The 22,824-nt window shown below is 42.1% G+C and overlaps 1 protein-coding gene across 1 annotated transcript in view; it reads right to left on the bottom strand.

Annotated features, from left to right (window-relative positions):
* Positions 1 to 22,824, bottom strand: part of tha1 (threonine aldolase 1) — a 121,984-nt gene that overhangs the window by 55,639 nt on the left and 43,521 nt on the right. Inside the window, exon 2 of the mRNA XM_073026254.1 lies at positions 15,961 to 16,044. Coding sequence (XP_072882355.1) covers positions 15,961 to 16,044 — 84 coding nt within the window. The remainder of the gene's footprint in view (positions 1 to 15,960; positions 16,045 to 22,824) is intronic.

The following is a 22,824-nucleotide window of genomic DNA, read 5'->3' as shown; positions in this document are numbered from 1 at the left end:
ACTATGTTCTCCCTGTGACTGAATGGATTCCCTCTGGGTGCTCCGGTTTCCTCCCACATTCCAAAGATGTAGCAGTTAGTAGGTTAATTGGTCACATGGGTGTAATTAGATGGTGCAGGCTTGCTGAGGCAGAAGGGCCTGTTGTGTTGAATCACTAAAATAAAAAAAACTTGCAGTGAAGCTAGGGCAATTTTACCAAGTTAACAATTATCAAGGGTAAAATTGTTGCACTACAATTGCCATTCAAAGCCCAACATTAGGACTTTAGTGCCTGTTCATGCTGCCTATAACCACCTTGGATTAGAAACTGGCCTGGAACATAATTCAGAGGCCACTTTATTAGGTACAGCTGTACACCTGCTCGTTTTGCACACTGACTGAACGCCCAAGTTGCTGTGGTCTTTCACTGATTCTATTATGGTTATTATTCTATTATAGATTTATTGAGTATGCCCAGAAAAAAACATTAATCTTAGGGTTGTATATGGTGACATGTATGTACTTTGATAATAAATTTACTTTGAAAGCAAATACCTAATCAGTCAATCATGTGGCAGCAACTCAATGCATAAAAGTATGCAGACATGGTCAAGGGATTCAGTTGTTGCTCAGGCCAAACATCAGAATAGGGAAGGAATATGTTATAAGTGACCTTCACCTTGGAATGATTGTTGGGGTGGTTTGAATATCTCAGAAACAGCTGATCTACTGGGATTTCCATGCACAACAGGCCAGAATTTACGGAGAATGGTGCGAGAACCAAAGAAATCCAGTAAGCACCAGTTCAGTGGGCAAAAACGCCTTGTTAATGGGAGGGGTCGGAGAAGAATGGTCAGACTGGTTCACCCTGACAGGAAGGTGACAGTAACTCAAAAAACCATACGTTACAACAGTGGTGTGCGGAAGAGCATCTCTGATTTGCACAACACATCAAAGTTTGAAGTGGATGGCCTGTAGCAGCAGAAGACCACAAACATACACTCAGTGACCACTTTATAAGGTACAGGAGGTACCGAATAAAATGGCAACTGAGTGTAGCTGAGTGGAACATTTGTAGAAAGCAAATCTCACTACTCGACCAGCTTGGGATTTTATACCTTGCTTTCACCCTAGGTTCAATGTTGGTGTGATCTCTGCAAGAGGAGAGCTTGAAAATCCCCTGACATTCAACGGTGAGATGGGCAAGTCCCTGTAAGTGTTATGTAGGTGTCAATGGGGAGTGGCATTATCACACACTGTTACTAGCTTCACAGACTCCACAGACTTCTGTGTTAATAAATTCCACAGATTCACCATTTTTTGGCTGAAGAAATATCTCCTCCTCTCTTTTATCTGTTTTTAGAACCCTGTGTGCAGATTGAAGCACAAGAAAGTCCTAGATAGAGTGGATGATGTGGAGAGTCTCGGACCAGCATGCACAGCCTCAGAATAGAAGGACTTCCCTTTAGAACAGAGATGAGGAGATATTTCTTTAGCCAAAGACTGGTGAATCTGTGGAATTCCTTGCAACAGACAGCTGTGGATTGTGTATATTTAAAGTGGAGGTTGACGGGTTCTTAATTAGTAAGGGATTCAAAGAGAAGGCAGGAGGATGGGGTTGAGAGGGGTAGTAAATCAGCCATGGTGGAGCAGATGTGATGGGCCCAATGGCATAATTCTGCTCCTATATTTTATGGTCTTAAGACTTCCACATACACAGTAGATGTTCATTACGTTCTTCAGTGTGAAAGCTGCTCCTATCAGGTAGGAGGTACAGAAGCCTGAAGTCCCACACCATAATCATAGAGCCAAACAACACAGAAGCAGGCCCAAGAGCCCAACTAACTCATGCTGACCAAGACACCCATCTGAGCCAATCCCATTTGCCAGTGTACCTTGTACATGTCCAATTGTCTTTTTAAAGTTGTTTTGGCACCTGCCTCAACCACTTCCTCTGGCAACTCATTTCAAAACTCTGTATCACACCATGTGTAAAAAAATGCTGCTCCTCAAGCACCTATTAAATCTTTCCCCTCTCACCTTGAACTTAAGCCCTCTGGTTCTGGGTTCCCAAAGCCTGGGAAAGAGACTGAGTGCATTCAGCCAGCCGATGGCATTTTTTGGTTCTGTTTGAGTGTAGGAAGCAGACCCAATATATTCACTGACCTACTTGGGGAATATAAAAGACAGGTTCAGGAACAGCTACTTTCTTACAACTATCCGGTTCTTGAATCAACCTACACAACGCTAACCTTACCTCAGAAACAGACTGAATTTTGCATTACTAATGACTGTGTCAGTCCTAATTGTGATTTTATGTCACCTTCAAAGTTGAAGCAAAGTTTCAGGACATCAACAGCTGTTGATACAGGAACCAGTCCCAATGGAGAGCCTCGGCCCAAAATGTTGACACCTGTCCTGATGAAGTGTCTTGGCCTGAGATGTTGGCTGTTTATTCCTCTCTGTAGATGCTGCCCAACCTGCTCAGTTCCTCCAGCATTTTGTGTGTGTTTCTCTGGATTTCCAGCATCTGCAGAATTACTTGTTTGTGCAGAAACCAATAAATTTATTTACAGTCAACTTCCACCCAGCTCTCACTTTCACATGGTCTTTCAGTGACTCTCCCCTCCATCTCAGGAATTAGGATAATGTATCTACTTGTATTTTCTGGTTTGCTCTTCTGTCTCTAACCACTCTGCTTCTCATGGTAATTTCACATGCAACCATAACTTTGGATCCTGACAGCTGAACACACAAGTTGACAGGCACCATTGCTGAGCACTGCACTGTGCTTGAGATTGCAGATCAAGTGTCATGATGGCCTGTGTGCAATGGGCTTAGCATTGATCTGGAAGGGTAATATGTAGAAATTCCTCTCAAATGGTTCCACACACCCTTCTCACCTGATGTATAAAGTCCAATCGCAACTCTACCATATTTTCAATGCATAGGTCCTGCAGATAAATGCACTTGGATGCTACAAGGTTTGCACCCATTTTGCTTGTACTTACATGCTGGTAAGGAAATTTATTTCACTTTTTCTATAGTTGATTCTGCTATAGAGATGTGACTACATTCATAAATGTGAAAATAACAGGAACCAAACCGTCCTTCATCTTACATCTATTTATTGCAAACACGTCTTCAAATAAAATATGTAAAATCTTGCAGTTAGAAATTCCATTTATATATATATAATATGCAAAATGTTAATCAGAAGCAACCAAGGCTAAGATTATATGTGTTTCTTTCTTGCTCGTGTAGGATGGTAAATTAAACACATACAACCTTTTGCTATCAAGCCATGCAGATGCCAAGTACTATGGATGTTTTAAGTTTATTGTGATTCTACTCATTTATTTTCTCTCCTTAGCTTCATTCTTGAAAACAATACACCAAAACTCATTTCAAGGTTACAAGTACATGCTCTCTTCCTTTGTGGTTACTTCTCATAAACTTTATCAGATTATAGGAGTGGAGTGAAAAAGCTGTAGATGGTACACAGCAAAAGAAGATTATTCCAAATCAACATTTGGTTGTGAACTCTATACAACCCAGCTTCCTGTTTTTTTCTCCTCTCTGATTCAGTCAGCTAGACACATCTCATAAAAAAATCTCCTCAGAAAGACATATTGTACATGATTTTCACGTACCGCCTTTCTAAGAATTAGGCCGGATGCAATAAGCATCTAACACCTGTGAAGGACTCTGAAACACAAGAGTTATCTTCTCATAACTCAGCACACACCTCTCACCGGCAATACAAACAAGATAACACACAGCCCAACTTCTTCGTAATCTTGAGTAATCTCTTCTTTGTAAACAGTGAAGTATAAATCTTGCAAGGCTATTTTAAAACCACACACCACTTTTGGACACAGTAATGTTTTGTTAAGCCCAGCAGGAAGACCCTACTCGTTTTCTTGGAAATGGTGATCCAACAATTGATATCAGTACAATATCGTGGTTGCAGATGTTTCTACAGTTTGTGTGAGGTTGTTGAACAAGAGGAATGAAACCAGCAGAATTGCAATAACCTTCATTACAGCTTCTGGTGTAGTCACTTCTCTTAATGGGGAACTCCTGGGCTCTGCAGACAGTGCTGGTATCTACTGATACTTTTTTAACATGCCAAAACTAGTTTGTTAGCAACATTTCTGTCTCAGAGAACACAATGAAAGGCCCACATCAATACAGATGAGAGGGGACTGGGGCATAAAATACTAAGCACTTAAGTAGTTTCTCTTTGGTCTTTGTGAACTCTGCCGAAGTACAAGTAGAAGATTTGAAGAATCGTGGAACAAAGAACAAGACAGCATACTACAGGTCCTACGGTCTACAATGCTGTACCTCTTATACACCTCTATCAAGTCACTTCTCATCTACCTTCACTCCAAAGAGAAAAGCTCACTCTTCACAAGACACTTCAATACAGATGGCTTCCTGGTAAAACTCCTTTGCATCCTCTCTGAAGGTTCTTCATCCTTTCTATAATGAGGCAACTAAAATTGAATATAATACTCCAAGTTTGGTCTAACCAGGGCTTTATAGTAACAGTACCTCATGGTTCTTGAGCACATCATGAGCAACACACACAATGCTGGAGGATCTCTGAAGGTCAGGTAGCATCTATGGAAAAGAGTAAACAGTTGACGTTTTGGACCAAGACCCTCCTTCAGGGCTAAGAAGGAAGAGGGAGGATCCCAGAATAAAAAGGTGCGGGGAGAGAAAAGAGGCTAGCTGGAAGGTGATAGGTGAAGCCAGGTGGGTGGGAAAGGTCCAAGAGCTGGAGAAGAAAGAATCTTATAGGAGAGGGGAGTGAACAGTAGGAGAAAGTGAAGGAGGAAGGGACCAAGGAGAAAGTAATAGGCAGATGGGAAGAAGTAAAAGGTCAGTGTGAAATATAGAGGGGGCGGGGCCAAGTTTGTTCACTATTAAGAGAATTAAATATTCATCCCATCAGGTTGGAGGGTACCCAGATAGAATACAAGGTGTTGCTCCTCCATCCTGAGCATTGCTTCATCTTGGCACAAGGGGCAGCCATGGATCGACACGTTGGACCTGGAATGGGAATCCAAATTAAAATGTTTGGCGTGAAGTCCCGCTTGTGGTGGAAGCAGTGCCCCAATTTACATTGGGTCCCACCAATGTAGAGCAGGGCGCATCAGACACAATAGACATCACCAGCAGTTTGGCCTCACCTGGAAGGACTGTTTTGGGTCCCTGAATGGAGATGAGGAAGGAGGTGAATTGGCAGGTGTAGCACTTGAGCTGTTTGCAGGGATAAGGGCTGGGAGGAAGATTATTGGGGAGGGATGAATGGACAAGGAAATCACAGAGAGACCGATCCCTGCAGAAAGTGGATGTGCGGGGAGGTAAAGATATGTTTAGTGATAGGATCCCTTTGGAAGTGCTGAAGTTGCAGGGGTTAATGTATTGGACGTGGTGGTTTGATGGGTTGGTAGGCAAGGACAAGATGGTCTCTATCACAATTACAGTGGCAGATAGATGGGTTAAGCACGGATGTATGGAAAATAGAGGAGGTGCAAGTGAAGGCAGTATCAATAGAGAGGGAGGGAAACCACCTTAAGCCTTCTTTACCACCCTATCAACTTGAAATCCCCACGAATATTTAAGGAAGGGTTTTTGGTGTGCTTGTTTTCTGATTTATGTGCAGAATGTAATGGGAATTCCAGAGTGACGCTGCATAAAATCTTCTGATGAACTGTGAGCTACTAGAGTTTTCCGGTCACAAGCCATTGGGAGTTTGCTATTTCTTCCAGCATGCCCCCATATTCCAGCTCCCAATGCCAGAGTCCTTCTGCCTCTGAGTAGCTGATCTGGGCCCTGAATTTTGCCAGAGAAAGGGAAAGCTGGGGAGAGGCTGAGCCCCACAATCCCTTATCCGAAATTCTGAAATCCAAAAAGCTCCGAAAACCAAAGCTTTTTCGCCAAAGGCTGATGTCACTCAGGTGTGACATGGCAGCACTAGCAAAGGCCACCAGACGTCAGTTGTGGCTCAGCACTCATACTGGTTATGCGTGCATTTGCTGTTCGCTGATATGTTGTGTTCACTGTTGACTTTGTGTTTAATTTCAGTGAAAATGTCAAAAAGAGCTGCAGATACCCCTATGGGTAACAATGAGAAAAAGAGAAGGAAGCAACTATTATTATCAATAACGCAGAAAGTGGAACTATTGCAGAAGCATGATTGTGGTGAGCCTGTATGGCGTCTTTCTGAAGAATATGGTGTCGGAACTACCACTATATATAATTTAAAGAAACAGAAAGACAAGTTACTGAAGTTTTATAGTGACAGTAACGTTTTACATATATTCCAATAAGTCATTTAACATATGTTTGATTCCGTTTGTTTAAAGCTGTATATTTTTATGTTTTATTGAATGTTTTTATTGGAAATAAAATATTTTTCTTGTCATTATTCCCTAAACAATGCAGTTTAACAACTATTTACACAGCATTTACATTGTATTCAGTATTATAAGTAATATAGAGATGATTTAAAGCCTAATGGCCAAACAAGGGTGCTCGACTGATACTAGTTAAAAGGTCGCTAGCTATAAAAAGGCACGACTGGCACTAGCTACAAGGGTACCTGACTGATATTAGTTTCAAGGGCGCCTGACTGACATCAGTTACAAGGGGGCATGACTGATGCCAGTTACAAGGGCATTTGACTGGCGTTAGTTACAAGGGGGCATGACTGACGCTAGCTACAAGGGCATTTGACTGATGCTAATTACAACCTGTTCAGCAAGTCTTCTGCCCCTATTATTTTTATTTCATTTTGTTTTTTATTTAGTGGTACAGTGCAGAATAGGCCCTTTGAGCCACACTGCTCAGCAACACCCGACCACCGCAATTTAACCTACAGGATAACTTACAATGACCAATTAACCTATCTGATATGCCTTTGGACAGTTGGTGGAAATCAGAGCATCCAGAGAAAACCCACACATTCCACAAACAGAATGTACAGAGCATGCTGGTACTGAACTCTGGCGCACCAGGCTGCAATTAAGTGGCACAGTGTCTCAATAAATGAAAGGAATCTCAGTAATTTTCTAGACTTGTTCTTGTTAAGAGTTGCCCCAAATAAGCGGCTGCTCTTATTTTCCAAATGCCACATTAACTGGAAATGTACGTCTGAGAACATGAGATGCTGTGTACTTGAAAGTGAGTCTGTAGGTTGTGGAATCAATTCAGAATTGAGGTGAGTGAAGTTATTCTCACTGATTCATTCAGCAGCCCTGATGGCTGTTCCTGAACCTGGTGGTGCAAGATCAATGGCTTCTGTACCTCCTTCCTGATGGTAGCAGTGAGAAGAGAGCATGGCCTGGATGATGGGGGTCCTTGTTGATGGATGCTGCTTTCTTGTGGACTGGGCTGTATCCCCCACTTTCTGTAGACTTTTCCATTGCTAGACACCGCTGTTTTCATACCAGGCCGTGATTCAACCAGTTAGAATACATTCCACTGTGCATCTGTACAAGTTTACAAAATGTCACCAATTGATTTCTGAGACAAATTGAAACGAGGAGTGCAAATAGTGTACAAGCTTCATTCTGGTAGGAAAGGAAAGAAGGAATAAGTTATTACCCCTCAACCACCAGGCTCCTGAATCACTGTGGATAACTTCACTCACCTCAGTACTGAACTGTTCCACAATCTATGCGCTAATCTTCAAGGACTCTACAACTCATGTTCTCTCAACTCTTCTTTAATTTATTTATCTATCTATCAACTGAAATTGCACAGTTTGTCTTTTTATGCACACTGGTTCTATTCTGTTTCTTTGCATCTGCACTCGCAATCCAAGTCTGCAGTCCGGGATCTGTCAATTTTGAGTATCTATAGATTTTTTTAAATGTCTTAAAACGATGTTGCTTACTGAAGAACCCAAGGCTGTGACTGTAGATTTCAGCTGTAGTTATCCTGAATGGGAATATTTATTGATTCTCATCAGAGCTACACACGACGCCAATCCCCTTATCAGCACCATCATGCCATCTATTGTGAATTCCCGCAAGAAAATGAATCTCAGGGTAGTATAGGGTGACATATAGGTACTTTGATGATAAATGTACTATGAACTTTGAGAGAACAGTAGCTTAAATATTCACAAGTCCCACTGAAACTCAGGAATGTATAACAAAGAGTGTGAATTGTTCATGTCCTACTTAAGGACAATCCTCCAAGAGGACCACAACCTTGGTTTGGAGGCTTGCGTGTTTCAATGAGCTATGTTGGCTGGAGTCATGGATTTATGCTTTGGCTCTTGGTAGGGTCACCCATGTCAAACAGGTCAGAGGGTAGAGGCCAGACTAAGAGTGGTCCACAGGTCCTTAAGGGTCAGGGGTACAAGCTTAGGGCTAACAACCCTGACTGGGAAAACAAAACTGTTACAGAAACAGCAAAGAAGAGTCCTTCTACATCTGGGAGGGATGGTGTCGAGTCTCCACTGGGACTTGCTTGAGTTACAGGAGTGGAAACCGAGCTACTGACATGATGAAGGAAGCGCTGAACACCATCAGAGATGGAGGACGTTCATCGCTGCCCTAAGTGCCATAGGCATAACAGGCAGTAGAGTAGAGACTTAAGGACAATGGAGTTGCTTTTCTAGGCAATAACACTCTGAAGGTGAAAGAGAGCGCTGAAAATGTGTAGGCGTTGAATGTTGCAATGAGGAAATGGAAATGGAAGAAATCAATATTACCTTCGGAAATCTATTCCGAAGTGTATCAGGCATCCATTAGTTTAGTAGCTTTGCAGTAGAGATATCAGAGTTCAGATGTCAGACAAATCATTTTACCCACAGTCATTTATGAAGGCAGAAAGCCAAATTAACCAAATCTGAAGATGTGAGAATCCATGACCACATCATCACACGCATGAACTTTTCAACATTGTAACTTTGTAAAGTTTTCATATCTAGCTCCTAAAGACAGGTTCAAATGTGATTTGGCTGGGGGATAAAACGATCCATTTGGAGCTGTTCAGCACAAAAAAGCCTTTAGTTTGAATTGGCATGCATCGGTGTTTGGGTTTAGTTTATTAGTGTCACGTATATGAAGGTATAGATAAAATTTATAAGAATATTGTTGGGATTTGAGGAACTGAATTATAGGGAAAGGTTGAATAGGTTAGCACTTTGTTCCCTGAAGCATAGGAGAAAGAGAGGAGATTTGATCGAGGTATGCGAAATTATGAGGGGTATAGATAGGGTAGATGCAAGCAGGCTCTTTCCACTGGGATTGGGGGAAATGAGAACTGGAGGTCACAGGTTAAAAGTGGAAGGTAAAATATTTAGGGTAACCTGAGGGGGAACTTCACTCAGAAGGTAGTGCAAGTGTAAACAAGCGTCAGCGGGAGTGGTGGATGCGGGTTCGATTGCAACATTTAAGAGAAGTTTGGATCAGTACATGGATGGGAGGGGTAGGGAAGGCTATGATCCGGGTGCTTGTTGACGGGGTGAGGCAGAATAACAGTTCAGCATGGGTTGAATGGGCCTGTTTCTGTGCTGTAGTGCTCTGTGACTTTAAAAGAGACCTGTTTGCACTGATACACCAAAGCAACTTCTAGAGATGCTACTGATGAAATATAGTGGCAAAGGGCAACTCTAACAGATGTTGCACAGAAGTCAGATAAAGCAGTGAGATTATTTGATGACCACCAGATTATTTTACATCAAACAGATGATAATGAACAGCAACTTCCCAGAATCCGTATGCATACTTGGCAAGATCCGGATTTCTCAGATTTCTGTGTAGCCGCACACAGAAGTACTTTGCAAACAACATGCATAGAGTTGTACTCCTGCAGTTGTAATGGAGAGAAACCCACTGCAAAGTAGGATGAGATTTTGCCAGGCAATGATAAATATTGTGATCTTACTGCTCAAATTTGCGAGAAGATAATCTGCATTTCACAGGACGTGCTGAAGTAACTTCACCATCACAACACCAAACTGAAATGGTGCTGGTGTAATTCTGAACAGCCAGAGGTATTGTTTCTCATTTCAAAGGTAGTTGCAAATGGACTGATGCCTGAAAATGGTAATTCAAAAATGAAATCCACACATTCAGGTGATAAGGTAGAGCTTTATTCACTTTTGTGGGTGATTCATTATATTATTTTTGCAAGATCTAGTGATAGTGTTAGCAATAATTGGAAAAAAAACAACTGTTGTAAATCTGAAATAAAATCAGAAGCCTGAGAAAGTTAGGCAGCATCGGGGAGGAAAATAATATTTTTGTTCATCATCCTTCATCAGTGAGAAAATGAGAAATCAATTCCTGTTGTACAGATAGCTGGGTACATAAGGGAATAATTCAGAAATGGTGAGGCCAGGTTGTCTGGCTTTTCTGCTGTTCATGGAGTCGTTTGGTTTGTAGGCGAATGACGCAGCTTGAGAAAGACATAAAAAAAAGCTGGGAAATGCAAATATGGCTGGGAGCTAAAAGGCAAAAGGAAAATGCTCAAAACACCCAAAAGACAGGGAAATACCTGAATAGAAAGAGGGAACAGAGGGATAACACTCCAGTAGGAATGGGCAGTTCTGATAGTTATCTGAAATTGTTGAATTTTATATTGAATACCAAAGACCACAATGAAGCCTAAAGTCACACACTCAGTGATTCAGGAACAGCCCCTCTGCCATCCAATTCCTAAATGGACATTGAACCCTTGAACAGTACCACTCCTTTTTAATATATATTATTTGTTTTTTGCACAAATTTTAATCTATTCAATATATGCATACTGTAATCAATTTACTTATTTATTATCATTATTTTTTCTTTCGTATTATGTATTGCATTGAACTGCTGCTGCTAAGTTAACAAATTTCACAACACATACCAGTGATAATAAACCTGATTCTGAATCTGATGTGGCCGGATGGAAGATGAAGCATGATTCCTCAAGCTTACATTGGGCTTCATTGCACTAATGTAGGGGGCCTTAGAAAGATAAGGTCTGATCCTGGGAGTATGTGATGGGACAGTGCAGAGGGAGCTTCACCCTGTGTCTGACCCTGGAAGTATGTGATGGGATGGTTTAGAAGGAGCTTCATTCTGTGCCTGACCACAGGAGTGTGTGATGGGACAGTGTGGAAGGAGCTTCACCCTGTGTTTGACTTCAGGAGTATGAGATGGGACGGTTGGAAGGAGCTTCACCCTGTTTCTGACCCTGAGAGTGTGTGATGAGATGATTTAGAAGGAACATCATTCTATGCCTGATCATGGGAGTGTCTGATGAGACTGTGTAAACTATGGTGGAAGTAGATGAAGTAGGCAGCCTGAATTTTTAACCCCAGGAAGGAAGGATGTCTACAGCTTGAGGGCACAGCTTTAATGTGACAGGAGAAAAAATGTAAAGATCAGGATGGAGAATTAAAGTGAGGGCAACTGAATGCTCTGGACTGAATGGGGGTGTACTGCAAAATGGTCACCCTCTATATGTTTGATTGTTCAGAGAGATATGAGAAACTGAATGCCATATAATGCATTTTAATGAATTGCTGCCTCACCTAAAGGAACTATATAGTCCATGGTTGATGGGAAGGAAGAAGAGCAAAAGTTGTTAATAGTCTTGCATTTCCTCATAAGAAGAATGAAGAATGGAATTGGACTGAAAGATGAAATCCCAGAGATTTATGACCACCAGGTTCGGGAACAGTTATTACCCTACAACCATCAAGCTCCTGAACCAACGTGGTTAACTTCACACACCTCAATTCTGAACTAATTCCATAACCTATGGCCTCACATTCAAGGACTCTAAAACTAATATCCTTAGCATGTATGTATGTATGTATGTATGTATTTATTTATTTATTTGCTGATTTGTCTTATTTTAAACAGATGTTGTCAGTGTTTGTTAAATACTGAGAACATGAGAATATGCATATTATTTAAAATAAATGCATTATTTATATTATATATATAAATTATATATGTATAATGTGTGTATGTTTTTGTATATATGTGTGTGTGTACCATTTGTCTTTCGCACATTGTTTTTTGTCAATCTTTTTTTATGTATAGCTTTTCACAAACTTTATTGTATTTTCATGTAAATGCCTGCAAGAAAATTAATCTCAAGGTAGGAAATGGTGACATTCTGTACACATACCTTGATCATAAATTTACTTTGACTATGCCGAGTGCTGGTTTCCTCTCACACCCCAAGACTTGTGACTTAGTAGGTCAATTGGTCACTTTATATGGGGGTGAGAGGCAAAACCTGTGGGGAGGTGATGGGAATGTGGGTAGAATTTTTAAAAAACGGATTAATTGTAGGATTAATGGTCTGTGCATACTTTATGGGCTGAAGTGCCTATTCCTGTGCTGTCTCTTTCCATGACCCACAGTTCATTAAGAGATTAGTGGGGGTGGTGATGCAATGGCAGCAAATAATTTATAGAGTTATTGAAAAGTATAACACAGAAAACAGGCCCTTCGGCCTATCTAGTCTGTGCTGAGCCACTTAAACTGCCTACTCCCATTGCACTGGGACCATAACCCTCCATACCCCTACCATCCATGCAGCTATTCAAACTTCTCTTAAACCTTGAAATTGAGCATGCATGCACCACGTGCTGGCAGCTCATTTCACACTTTCACAACCCTCTGAGTGAATAAGTTTCCCCTCATGTTCCCCCTAAACTTTTCTCCTTTTACCCTTAGCCCATGACATCTGTTTGTAGTCCCACCCGACCTCAGTGGAAAAAGGCTTCTTGCATTTGCCCTATCTATATCATACTGATTCTAACAAGTTAAGAAAGAGATCAACTCCATGTATTGACAGATGCCTAGAAGAGGCAAGTATGGCAAAATTACTCTAGTTTCACAATGAATCGTGGTCTCTCGTTAACTTTTCATTTATAAATATGTGCGTTCACACTTTTTGTTCCAGCAGTATGTCATCATCTTCACACAGGACTGAAGTTAGTACACTCAGAATTACGAGGTAGAGAGGAGAAAGCACCTTTGTGAGAAAAATTAATACAAAGTCAAGTGTCCGACACAAAAAGAATCATCATCCCCATGTCATTAGACAAGACTCCAACAATGGGACTTTGGTGAAGTTGTCCAAATTTCTATTGTAATGTTGCAAACGAGAGAAATACAAGAGAGATGTCTGCAAACACTGATGCATCTAATTTATTTATTATTTTGAACACAAGAGACTCTGTAGATACTGGAAATCCAGAGTAACACGCAAAATGCTGCAGAAACTCAGCAAATCAGGCAGCATTTATGGAGAGGAATAAAGAGCTGATGTTTCGGACTGAGATGTCAGATCTTTACTCCTCTTCTTGATGCTAGCTGACCTGCTGAACTCCTCCAGTATTTTGTGTGTGTTGTTTTTGGGAGGGGTCTAGATGTTGCTGACTAGATGAACAGTCATTTTTGAGTCCCAAGTTCCACTGAACTGTGTGGCTTCCTGAGCATCAACCACATTGCTGATTGTGGTGTCACAGGCTTGACCAGGTAAAGGGTGGCAGATTTCTTCCACCGAAGAACATTCGTGAACCACTTCGGTTTTTAGCCGCAGTCCGGTATTTTACAGAGTCAACTGCAGCTGGCAAGTGAAAGAATAAACTCTAGGTGGTTTCAAATCAACAAAGTATAATACTTCACCAAGCTTCACAACTGAGGAGTCCAATCTGACTAGAGAAGATGGTCAAGAATTTTAATCTATAATGATTGACTATGATTATGAAAAATATCTACACCAAAAAGGAAGAGCAATGTAATGACTTTTTGTAGATTTACAGTATGTAAATAAATCCCATGGTTAGAGGGCATTGTGACACCACCATGATGTAACACAATGTGTTACAGCTAGAATATACTGTAGCAGCTTTCTCTTAAAGCCTCTGTGACCTGTTGGTATTAGTGAAAATGTGAACTCCAGCAGAATCCAAGGTCCATGTTAGGATGCATTATAGATTGTCTCAAGTATGACATAGCAAAACACAGGGCAACGAGAAATAGCTAAACTAATCTCACACAATAACTACTGAAGTAGCCGTGACTAATACATACATTCGGCACATTGCTGAAATTATGCAAATACTCTATAGTCAAAATCCCCTAGCTCAATAATCAAGCAGTGATTCACAAGAACTTATTGCCTAATCACCTTCGGATTCCTTCGCAGCACATGTCCTGTCTGTATCAGAGACTTCTAGTGAAAGTTGAAAGAACAAGAACATTCAACTGAGAATTCAGGCGGTAATGTAATTATTCAGCAAGTTTCAGAATTGGAAAACTTTTAGCAGATTCAATTTGTGATTTAGAGAGAGGCAAGGAAAGTGTGGATAAATTTTACATGTAGAACGGGACAAGACTAAACACAGAAGCAGCTGGGGTGGAGGGAGCAGATGAAGAAGAAACTATTTGTGGAAGGAATAAAAGATAAAGATTTTTTATATTTTCTAGTTTGGAACTGGCCAAGTTTGTTTTATGCCCTTTACTCATCTTGTACTTGATTCCTATAATCAGGAAACAGGTGATGAGGATGACCCAGATGCTCCACTGTGACCATCTCAAAAATGTCCCCTCGGATTTTGATACTTCTGCAGAGCAGGACCATGCGTACGATAATTGACCAGAACATCTGAGTGACTAATGAACTGCTTGGACCATATATTCTAGCAAATGGGACTATTTTGGATGGAGCGTCATGATTGGTATGGCTCCACTTGCTTTAAGTAGACCACTATCATTGTGGTACTTGGGAAAAACAAGATAGTGTGCCTTAATGATTATCGCCTGGAGGCTCTGGCATCCTACCATCATGAAGTGCTTTAAGAGGACGTTCATGGAACACATTAACTCCAGCCTCCCAGAAAACCCAACCTATTCAGTTTGCTTACTGCTGAAACAGATCTACAACATTCACGTTCTCCCTGGCCCTAAACTCATCTCTGCATTGGACTACTGCTTGTTGACTATAGCTTGGCCTTCAATACAAGGATTCCAAGCAAATTCCTCTCCAGATTTCATACCTGCGATTCAACACCTCCTCTCGCACTGGATTCTTGACTTCCTGACCAACAGACGGCTAACGGTAATAACAGGCAGAAACACTGCCGCCACAATGATTCTCAACACTGGTGCCCCGCAATGCCTCATCCTCAGATTTCTGCTCTACTCCCTGTGTACTGATGACTGCATGGCCTGATTCTGCCCCAATTCCATCTACAATCTGCATATTATACCACTGTAGCAGGCTGTATCTCAAAATAATGAAAAGCCAGAGAACAGGAAGGAGATAGGAGAAGATATGGTGCCATGACGACAACCTTTCACCAATTTTTATTGACATACCAGGGAATGCATCCACTCCGGATTCATCACACTTTGGTTATGACTGCTGCTCTGGCCCTGTCCATAATAAACTGCAGATAATGGTAAGAGATTTAGCCCCAGAAGAGGGGCAGGCAATCGGCTCGGACAGAGCCCTTGACTGCCAACCGCCTGGACCTGTGGCTGGCCAGTTTGGCCAGGTTCAGGAGTACAGGAGTAAACCCACCAGGAAATCCCCTGACCGATCCAACACCCTGCTCCCGAGCATGGTGCTGAAGTGTAACCCAAACTTGAGGAGCAGCCCCTTCAAGTAGTGCCGGCAGCCTCTCACATTCCATGCTCCCCCCCACCCCTGGTCACAGAGGGAGCAGGTGGCTGGGTAATCAGTGAATTGACTCAAAAATCTGCTGCGTGGGACTGTGCTTCCGCCCCAGGTCCCCAAGTTAAGGACTCCTACATAGACTTCCTCGGGAGACCACCCTCACCACCAATGTACTAGTTCCTGTTTCAGAGGTGGGGGAATTGTGGGCTCTCAGCCTATGACTATACCATTTCATTGTAAAAAGAATAAGGTTGGAAATCTCTTCTGGGGGGTGGTGATGGTTGGGGTGAGGAGGTGGTTTCCTGTTAACACACTGACCTGAAATCAGATTCCCCATTGTTCCACTGGGTACAAACAAAGCAGCCTCCATCCCAAACAGCTCTGCAGCTCGCTTCTGAAGTTCTGTGGGAAGAAAAAGTGAAGTCATTTATTTTGTACAATGAATCTTTGTAACGGCAGACCACCAAGCTGTTTAACCTGACAATTATTCTTGATTTGGCCCTAGATGATGTAGTTATTACTTTTCTTGCCCTTACCCTCGACTATTTTGCTTATTAAGCTCTCTGTGAACAGGAAGCACAGCTGAAACAACCCAATTGCCAGCAAGTGCTATGCTCATTGAAACAATGCAGCCAAGCAGCAGGATTAGCACAGCAGTTGGTACTTTTTTTGGTTTCTCTACTGTAGGCTGGGGAAGTGAATCCCAGTACAAAGGTTTGAATTTGATGAAACAGAATGCTGGAGGAATTCAGCAGGCCAGGCAGCGTCGATGGAAAAGAGTAAACAGTTGATGTTTTAGGTCAGGACTCATTATCAGGATTGGAAAGAAAGAGAAGTCAGAGTAAGAAGGTGGGGAGGGGGAGGAAGAAGTACAAGGTGGCAGTTAACAGGTAAAGCCGGGAGAGGAGAAGGGTTGAAGTAAAGAGCTGGGAAGTCGATTGGTGAGGGAGATAAAGGGCCGGAGAAGGGGGAATCTGATAGGACAGAAGGCCATGAAAGGAAGGAGCACCAGAGGAGTTGATGGACAGGTAGGGAGATAAGGTGAGAGAGGGAAGCAGGAAAGGGAATGGTTAAGGTGGTGGGGGGCAAATACAGGAACTTCAAAAAATCAATGTTCATGCCATCAGGTTGGAGGCTACCCGGAAGCAATACAATGTGCTGCTCCTCCAACCCGAGTGTGGCCTCATTGTGGCAGTAGAGGAGGCTTGGACCTGTGATTTCTTGCTGAACTTAATAAACTGGGTTTGCTGGATAGAGGTAGTTAATGGCAGTCAGTTAAGTAGCTTCATCTCACAAAGTGACTTCAACACTTAACTTGCTGGAAAGGTGAGCTGAAAACAGCCCAAAGGATTGAGCAGAGTGTCTGGGACCGTACTGAAGAGCAAGGCCAACAATGAAGAATGGAAGACGAAAGTTAGATTTATTTACAATATGTAAATCAAAACGTATAGTAAAATGTGTCATTTTTGCGTCAACGATCAACACAGTCTAATAAAGAAGCATTGCCATTCTTCAGGTGCCAACTATTACTAATCCTAATCTATATGTCCTCGGAATGTGAGAGGAAATTGGAGTCCCTGGAGGAAACCCACATGGTCACAGGGAGAGTCCATACAGACAGTGACAATGGGAATTGAACCCCGACTGCTGGGACTGTAACACGTTACTCTAACTGCTATGTTACCATTCTGTCCTTGTATCTTGACACCCAACTCAAGATGGCACTGGAATGTGGCGAATCTTTACGAGCTACTCTCAGCAGACACATCTGCTATACAGGCCAGTACTCTGCCCAACACTGCAAGAAACTGTAGACATTTGTCAACACAGCCCGATTGATCATGGAAACCAGCTTCCCTTCCATTGAATCTACCCACACTCCCGCTGCTTCAGGAGAGAAATCAACATCATCAAGGATCCCTCCCACACCAGTTATCCTCTCTTCTCCACTCTCCCATCAAGCAGAAGATACAAATCTTTGAAAGCACACACCATGTACCACCAGACTCAAGGGCAGTATTGTTAGACCATAAGACATAGGAGCATAACTAGGCCATTTCGCCCATTGAGTCGGCTCAACTATTCCATCATGACTACCGTAGATGTCGGATTATAAGCCGCTACTTTTTTCCCACATTTTGAACAGCTTTGAACTCTGCGGCCTTTAATACGGTGCGGCTAATGCATGGTTTTTTTCATGCCGCCAAAAACATTTTGCCTCATAACAGTAGACCAATAAAATTGATGAGTAGTTCACAGAGGTCCAATGAAATTGTACGATAAATCAAGCGCACTTTCACAATTAAATTATTGTAAATCAGTCATTTGTACTCACCCTCATCAACATGGAAAACACTCGAAGAAAAGCATTGTGCTGCCTTTATGGCAGTTTATAATATTTTCGCTTAGTAATTCATTTGTTAGTTAAAGTTAGAAGTGTTTTAACTATATTTGTTTTCTGTACTACATCGCGGGATGCTATGACGTCACACCCGGTTTCGCCGCGTCTTGTGGGAAAAATGCCGTTTGCGATAAACGGGACGGCGGGGGGGAGCACATTACGCGAGCGGCTTTGGATCTGAGCGAACGCTGCTTTTAAGTTAAAGGCGATCAATAACTTTTCCTGGTAGGCTGCAATATATATATTTTTTACCAGTCGTTAGGAGATATTGGAATGTTGTTCAGTAAAAAAGTATATGCAACGTATATTTAAAAGTAGCCGCGTTACAGGCACGGTTCGAAAAAAAGCATTTGCAATATGTATTTGTTTATGTTACCATATGGATTTAATTAAAAGTTAAAAAATCCTCACGTGTAATATCTTTCTGTGTAAATATCTCATATTACAACGTGGGCCACCTGCGGCCGAAAATTCGGTGCGGCCTAAAATCCGGTGCGGCCTGTACAAGTAAAAAATTGATTTTCTTTCTAAAATTAGAGCCAGCGGCTTTTAATCAGGTGCGCTTTGTAGTCCAGAATCTATGGTAATTTAATTTTCCCTCTCAATGTCATTCTCCTGCCTTCTCCCTGTAACCTTTGATACTTCTACTCATCAAGAACCTATCAACCTCTGCTTTAAATACACCCAATGACTTGGCTTCTGGAGCTGTCTGTTGCAAAGGTATCCACAGATCCACCACCCTCTGGCTAAAGAAATTCCTCCTTATCTTTGTACTGTAGCTATTCCGAGGAAAAGCTCTCTAGAATCCCCTACTATAGGAAACATCCTCTCCACATTCACTCTAGATAGATAGATAGATACTTAATTCATCCCCATGGGGAAATTCAACTTTTTTTCCAATGTCCCATACACTTGTTGTAGCAAAACTAATTACATACAATACTTAACTCAGTAAAAAAAAATATGATATGCATCTAAATCAATATCTCAAAAAGCAATTTATAATAGCTTTTAAAGAGTTCTTAAGTCCTGGCGGTTGAATTGTAAAGCCTAATGGCATTGGGGAGTATTGACCTCTTCATCCTGTCTGAGGAGCATTGCATCGATAGTAACCTGTCGCTGAAACTGCTTCTCTGTCTCTGGATGGTGCTATGTAGAGGATGTTCAGAGTTATCCATAATTGACCGTAGCCTACTCAGCGCCCTTCGCTCAGCTACCGATGTTAAACTCTCGAGTACTTTGCCCACGACAGAGCCCGCCTTCCTTACCAGCTTATTAAGACGTGAGGCGTCCCTCTTCTTAATGCTTCCTCCCCAACACGCCACCACAAAGAAGAGGGCGCTCTCCACAACTGACCTATAGAACATCTTCAACATCTCACTACAAACATTGAACGACGCCAACCTTCTAAGGAAGTACAGTCGACTCTGTGCCTTCCTGCACAAGGCATCTGTGTTGGCAGTCCAGTCTAGCTTCTCGTCTAACTGTACTCCCAGATACTTGTAGGTCTTAACCTGCTCCACACATTCTCCATTAATGATCACTGGCTCCATATGAGGCCTAGATCTCCTAAAGTCCACCACCATCTCCTTGGTCTTGGTGATATTGAGACGCAGGTAGTTTGAGTCGCACAATATCACAAAGTCCTGTATCAGTTTCCTATACTCCTCCTCCTGTCCATTCCTGACACACCCCACTATGGCCGTGTCATCAGCGAACTTCTGCACATGGCAGGACTCCGAGTTATATTGGAAGTCTGATGTGTACAGGGTGAACAGGACCGGAGAGAGTACGGTTCCCTGCGGCGCTCCTGTGCTGCTGACCACCGTGTCAGACCTACAGTCTCCCAACCGCACATACTGAGGTCTATCTGTCAAGTAGTCCACTATCCAATCCACCATGTGAGAGTCTACTCCCATCTCCATTAGTTTGTGCCTTAAGATCTTGGGCTGGATGGTGTTAAAGGCACTAGAGAAGTCAAGGAATGTAATCCTCACAGCACAACTGACCCCATCTAGGTGAGAGAGTGATTTGTGCAGCAAATACGTGATAGCATCCTCCACTCCCACCTTCTCCTTATACGCAAACTGAAGAGGATCCTGGGCGTGCCTGGTTTGTGGCCTCAGATTCTGTATTATCAGCCTCTCCATGGTCTTCATCACGTGCGACGTCAAGGCAACAGGTCTGAAGTCATTCAACTCCTTTGGTTGTGGTTTCTTCGGTACCGGGACAATACAGGATGTTTTCCACTGTCTGGGTACTCTTCTCTGCTTCTATATGCAGGGGCCCTCTCTTTCCCCCCCATTCCTGATGAAGGGTCTCGGCCTGAAACATTGGCTACTCTTTACTCACAGATGTTGCCTGAGATGCTGAGGATGGATTCAAGTCAGTCAGCCACAGAAGGAGAAATAAGACAAAGAAGGACAAGATTAAAATAACAAAAGGCATTCGATATACAGCTTTTTATTTTAATCTTGTTCTCACTTTGGGCTGGAGAGTTGATTGATATTGTATTACTAATGACTTATTAAGTCAATACTTGAACTTTTAACTATCAGTCTTGATTTTCATTGATAAATTTAATGAAGAAGCTTCTGTGCAAGTAAAGAAATTCATAGAAAGAAGACAGGGAATAAATGGCAGGGTGTAAATAGAGGATCGGTAGAGTCAACCAGTAGGTTCTGAAAACTCAGTTCAGTATGGAGAGAGATTGCATCGCTGAAAGTGTTTCCTTCAGATCCGAACTCTGGGTATGGAGAACAAACAAGACTGCAGAGCAGTGTTTGAAACAAGATGTTGTTCCACTAAATCCCCTTTACTCATTCAAATAAAATGGCAGATTAACTTGTGGCTAGTTAATTAACAGCTCCATTCAACACACACAAAATGCAGGAGGAACTCAGCAAGTTCAGCAGCATCTATGTCGGGAAATAAACTGTCAAACGTTTTGGGCTGGGACCCATCATGAGGACTGATAAAGAGTCTCGACTGTTGATTCCCCTGCACAGATGCTGCCTGACCTGCTGAATTCCTCCAGCATTTTGTTTATGTTGCTCAAGATTTCCAGCAGCTGCAGGATCTCTTGTGTTTAGGCCCATACAATAGTTGAGGCCTTTCTGTCTATTTCACTACTATTAATTCTACAACATGGTTTGCCCTCCAAGAGGACCTCAACCTTATCAATGGGTTTGGAGGCTTGTGAGCTATGTTGGTTGGAGTCAGAGCTTCATGCTTTGGTTCTGCAGAGGTTAGACTAAGAGTGGTCCACTGGTCCTCCAGGTTCAGGGGTTCAGCTCAGGGAATAACAACCCTGACTGGCAAAACAAAATTGTTATGGAAACAGCAATGAAGAATCTTTCTACATCTGATTGTTCCTGAGTCTCTTCCTGGGACTTCATAACTGACAGTGGTAAAAACCGAGAGGAAGCTAGTGACAAAGGAAGCCCTGAACCCCACCAGACATGGAGGACCTTCGTTGCTGTCCTAAAAGCCAGTAGCGTAATGGGCAGTAAGTAAGTAACAGGGTGTATGCAAATTCATGTTTGACTTTTCATTTTCAGGTCATGAAACAGAGCAAAATATCTCGACAAAAATCTTAAATTAATCAACCACACTGGTATTTAGCTGTAAAAACAGGACAGAGTTGAGATATCCATCAGAAGCTGAGTCAGAAGCCAATTTCCCGAAGCATGAACACATAGTGGCCACAGGACTCCAGCAAAATGCTAAGGATTTTTCACTGAAAAGGACAGGATAAGCAGGTAGCACCAACAAATTCCTCTCCGAGTCAACCACTCAAGTTAGTTTAAATGTATTGTCATAGGCATACATACTCAGGGTACAAATGTTGTGAAAATTAGCTTTCTGAGGCATAGGACATTACAACCTGATAAGCACAAATTAACATAAATGATATGCAACTAAGTAAAATTATTAAAATAAACAGAACAACTAGTGCAAGTTGAGAGCGAGAAAATAAAAATATCGTCCAAGGTAGTGTTTGGGTCCTTCACCATTATGGTTCTACGGTCTAACAACACTGTCCTTGAGTCTGGTTACACTTGCTTTTAAGCTTTTGTATCTTCTGCCAGATGGCAGTGGGGAAGAGCTATTGTTGACCTTGACATGCAAGTCTTTAGGTGCTGGTACCTTATGGCAGCATCGAGAAGGGGACATGGCCTGGATGGTTGGTTCCTAAATAATGGATGTTACCTTCTTAAGGCAATGCTCCAAGAATGCAAGATCCATCATTAAGGCATTTTGACTTGGAAATACAAGGGGTGATTGATAAGTTCGTGGCCTAAGGTAGAAGGAGATAAGTTATTAACGTCAAACTTTCTGCATGATCACTCAAAGAGTTGAACCCCACATTTAAAGTTAATAACTCATCTCCTTCTACCTTAGGTCACGAACTTATCAATCACCCTGATGAGTTATTAACTTCAAACTTTCTGCATAATCACTCAAAGAGTTGCACTGCATGTGCATGTAATGAGACCTGTATAACTCATCTCCTTTACCTTAGGCCACAAACTTTTCAATCACCCCTGCTGTGGACACTTCTCGTATATTTTTGTTTCTTTGTTATCTCTGGATCAAAATACCATTACCCCCCAACAGAACAGCACTGTGGGTGGATACACAGTATTTCATTCCAAAGACAGTAGCAGCTTAATGTCACCTTCTCAAGGATTATTGCAGATGGGAAATAAACGTTGGGGTTGCTACTGACAACATAGTAGTGTAGTGACTAGTGTGATGCTATTACAGCTTGGGGGCGT

Source organism: Hemitrygon akajei, chromosome 22 (genome assembly GCF_048418815.1).
Source record: "Hemitrygon akajei chromosome 22, sHemAka1.3, whole genome shotgun sequence".
NCBI classification, from domain to species: domain Eukaryota; kingdom Metazoa; phylum Chordata; class Chondrichthyes; order Myliobatiformes; family Dasyatidae; genus Hemitrygon; species Hemitrygon akajei.
Note: the sequence above shows the minus strand (reverse complement) of the source record. Positions and strands in the feature narration are given on the sequence as shown.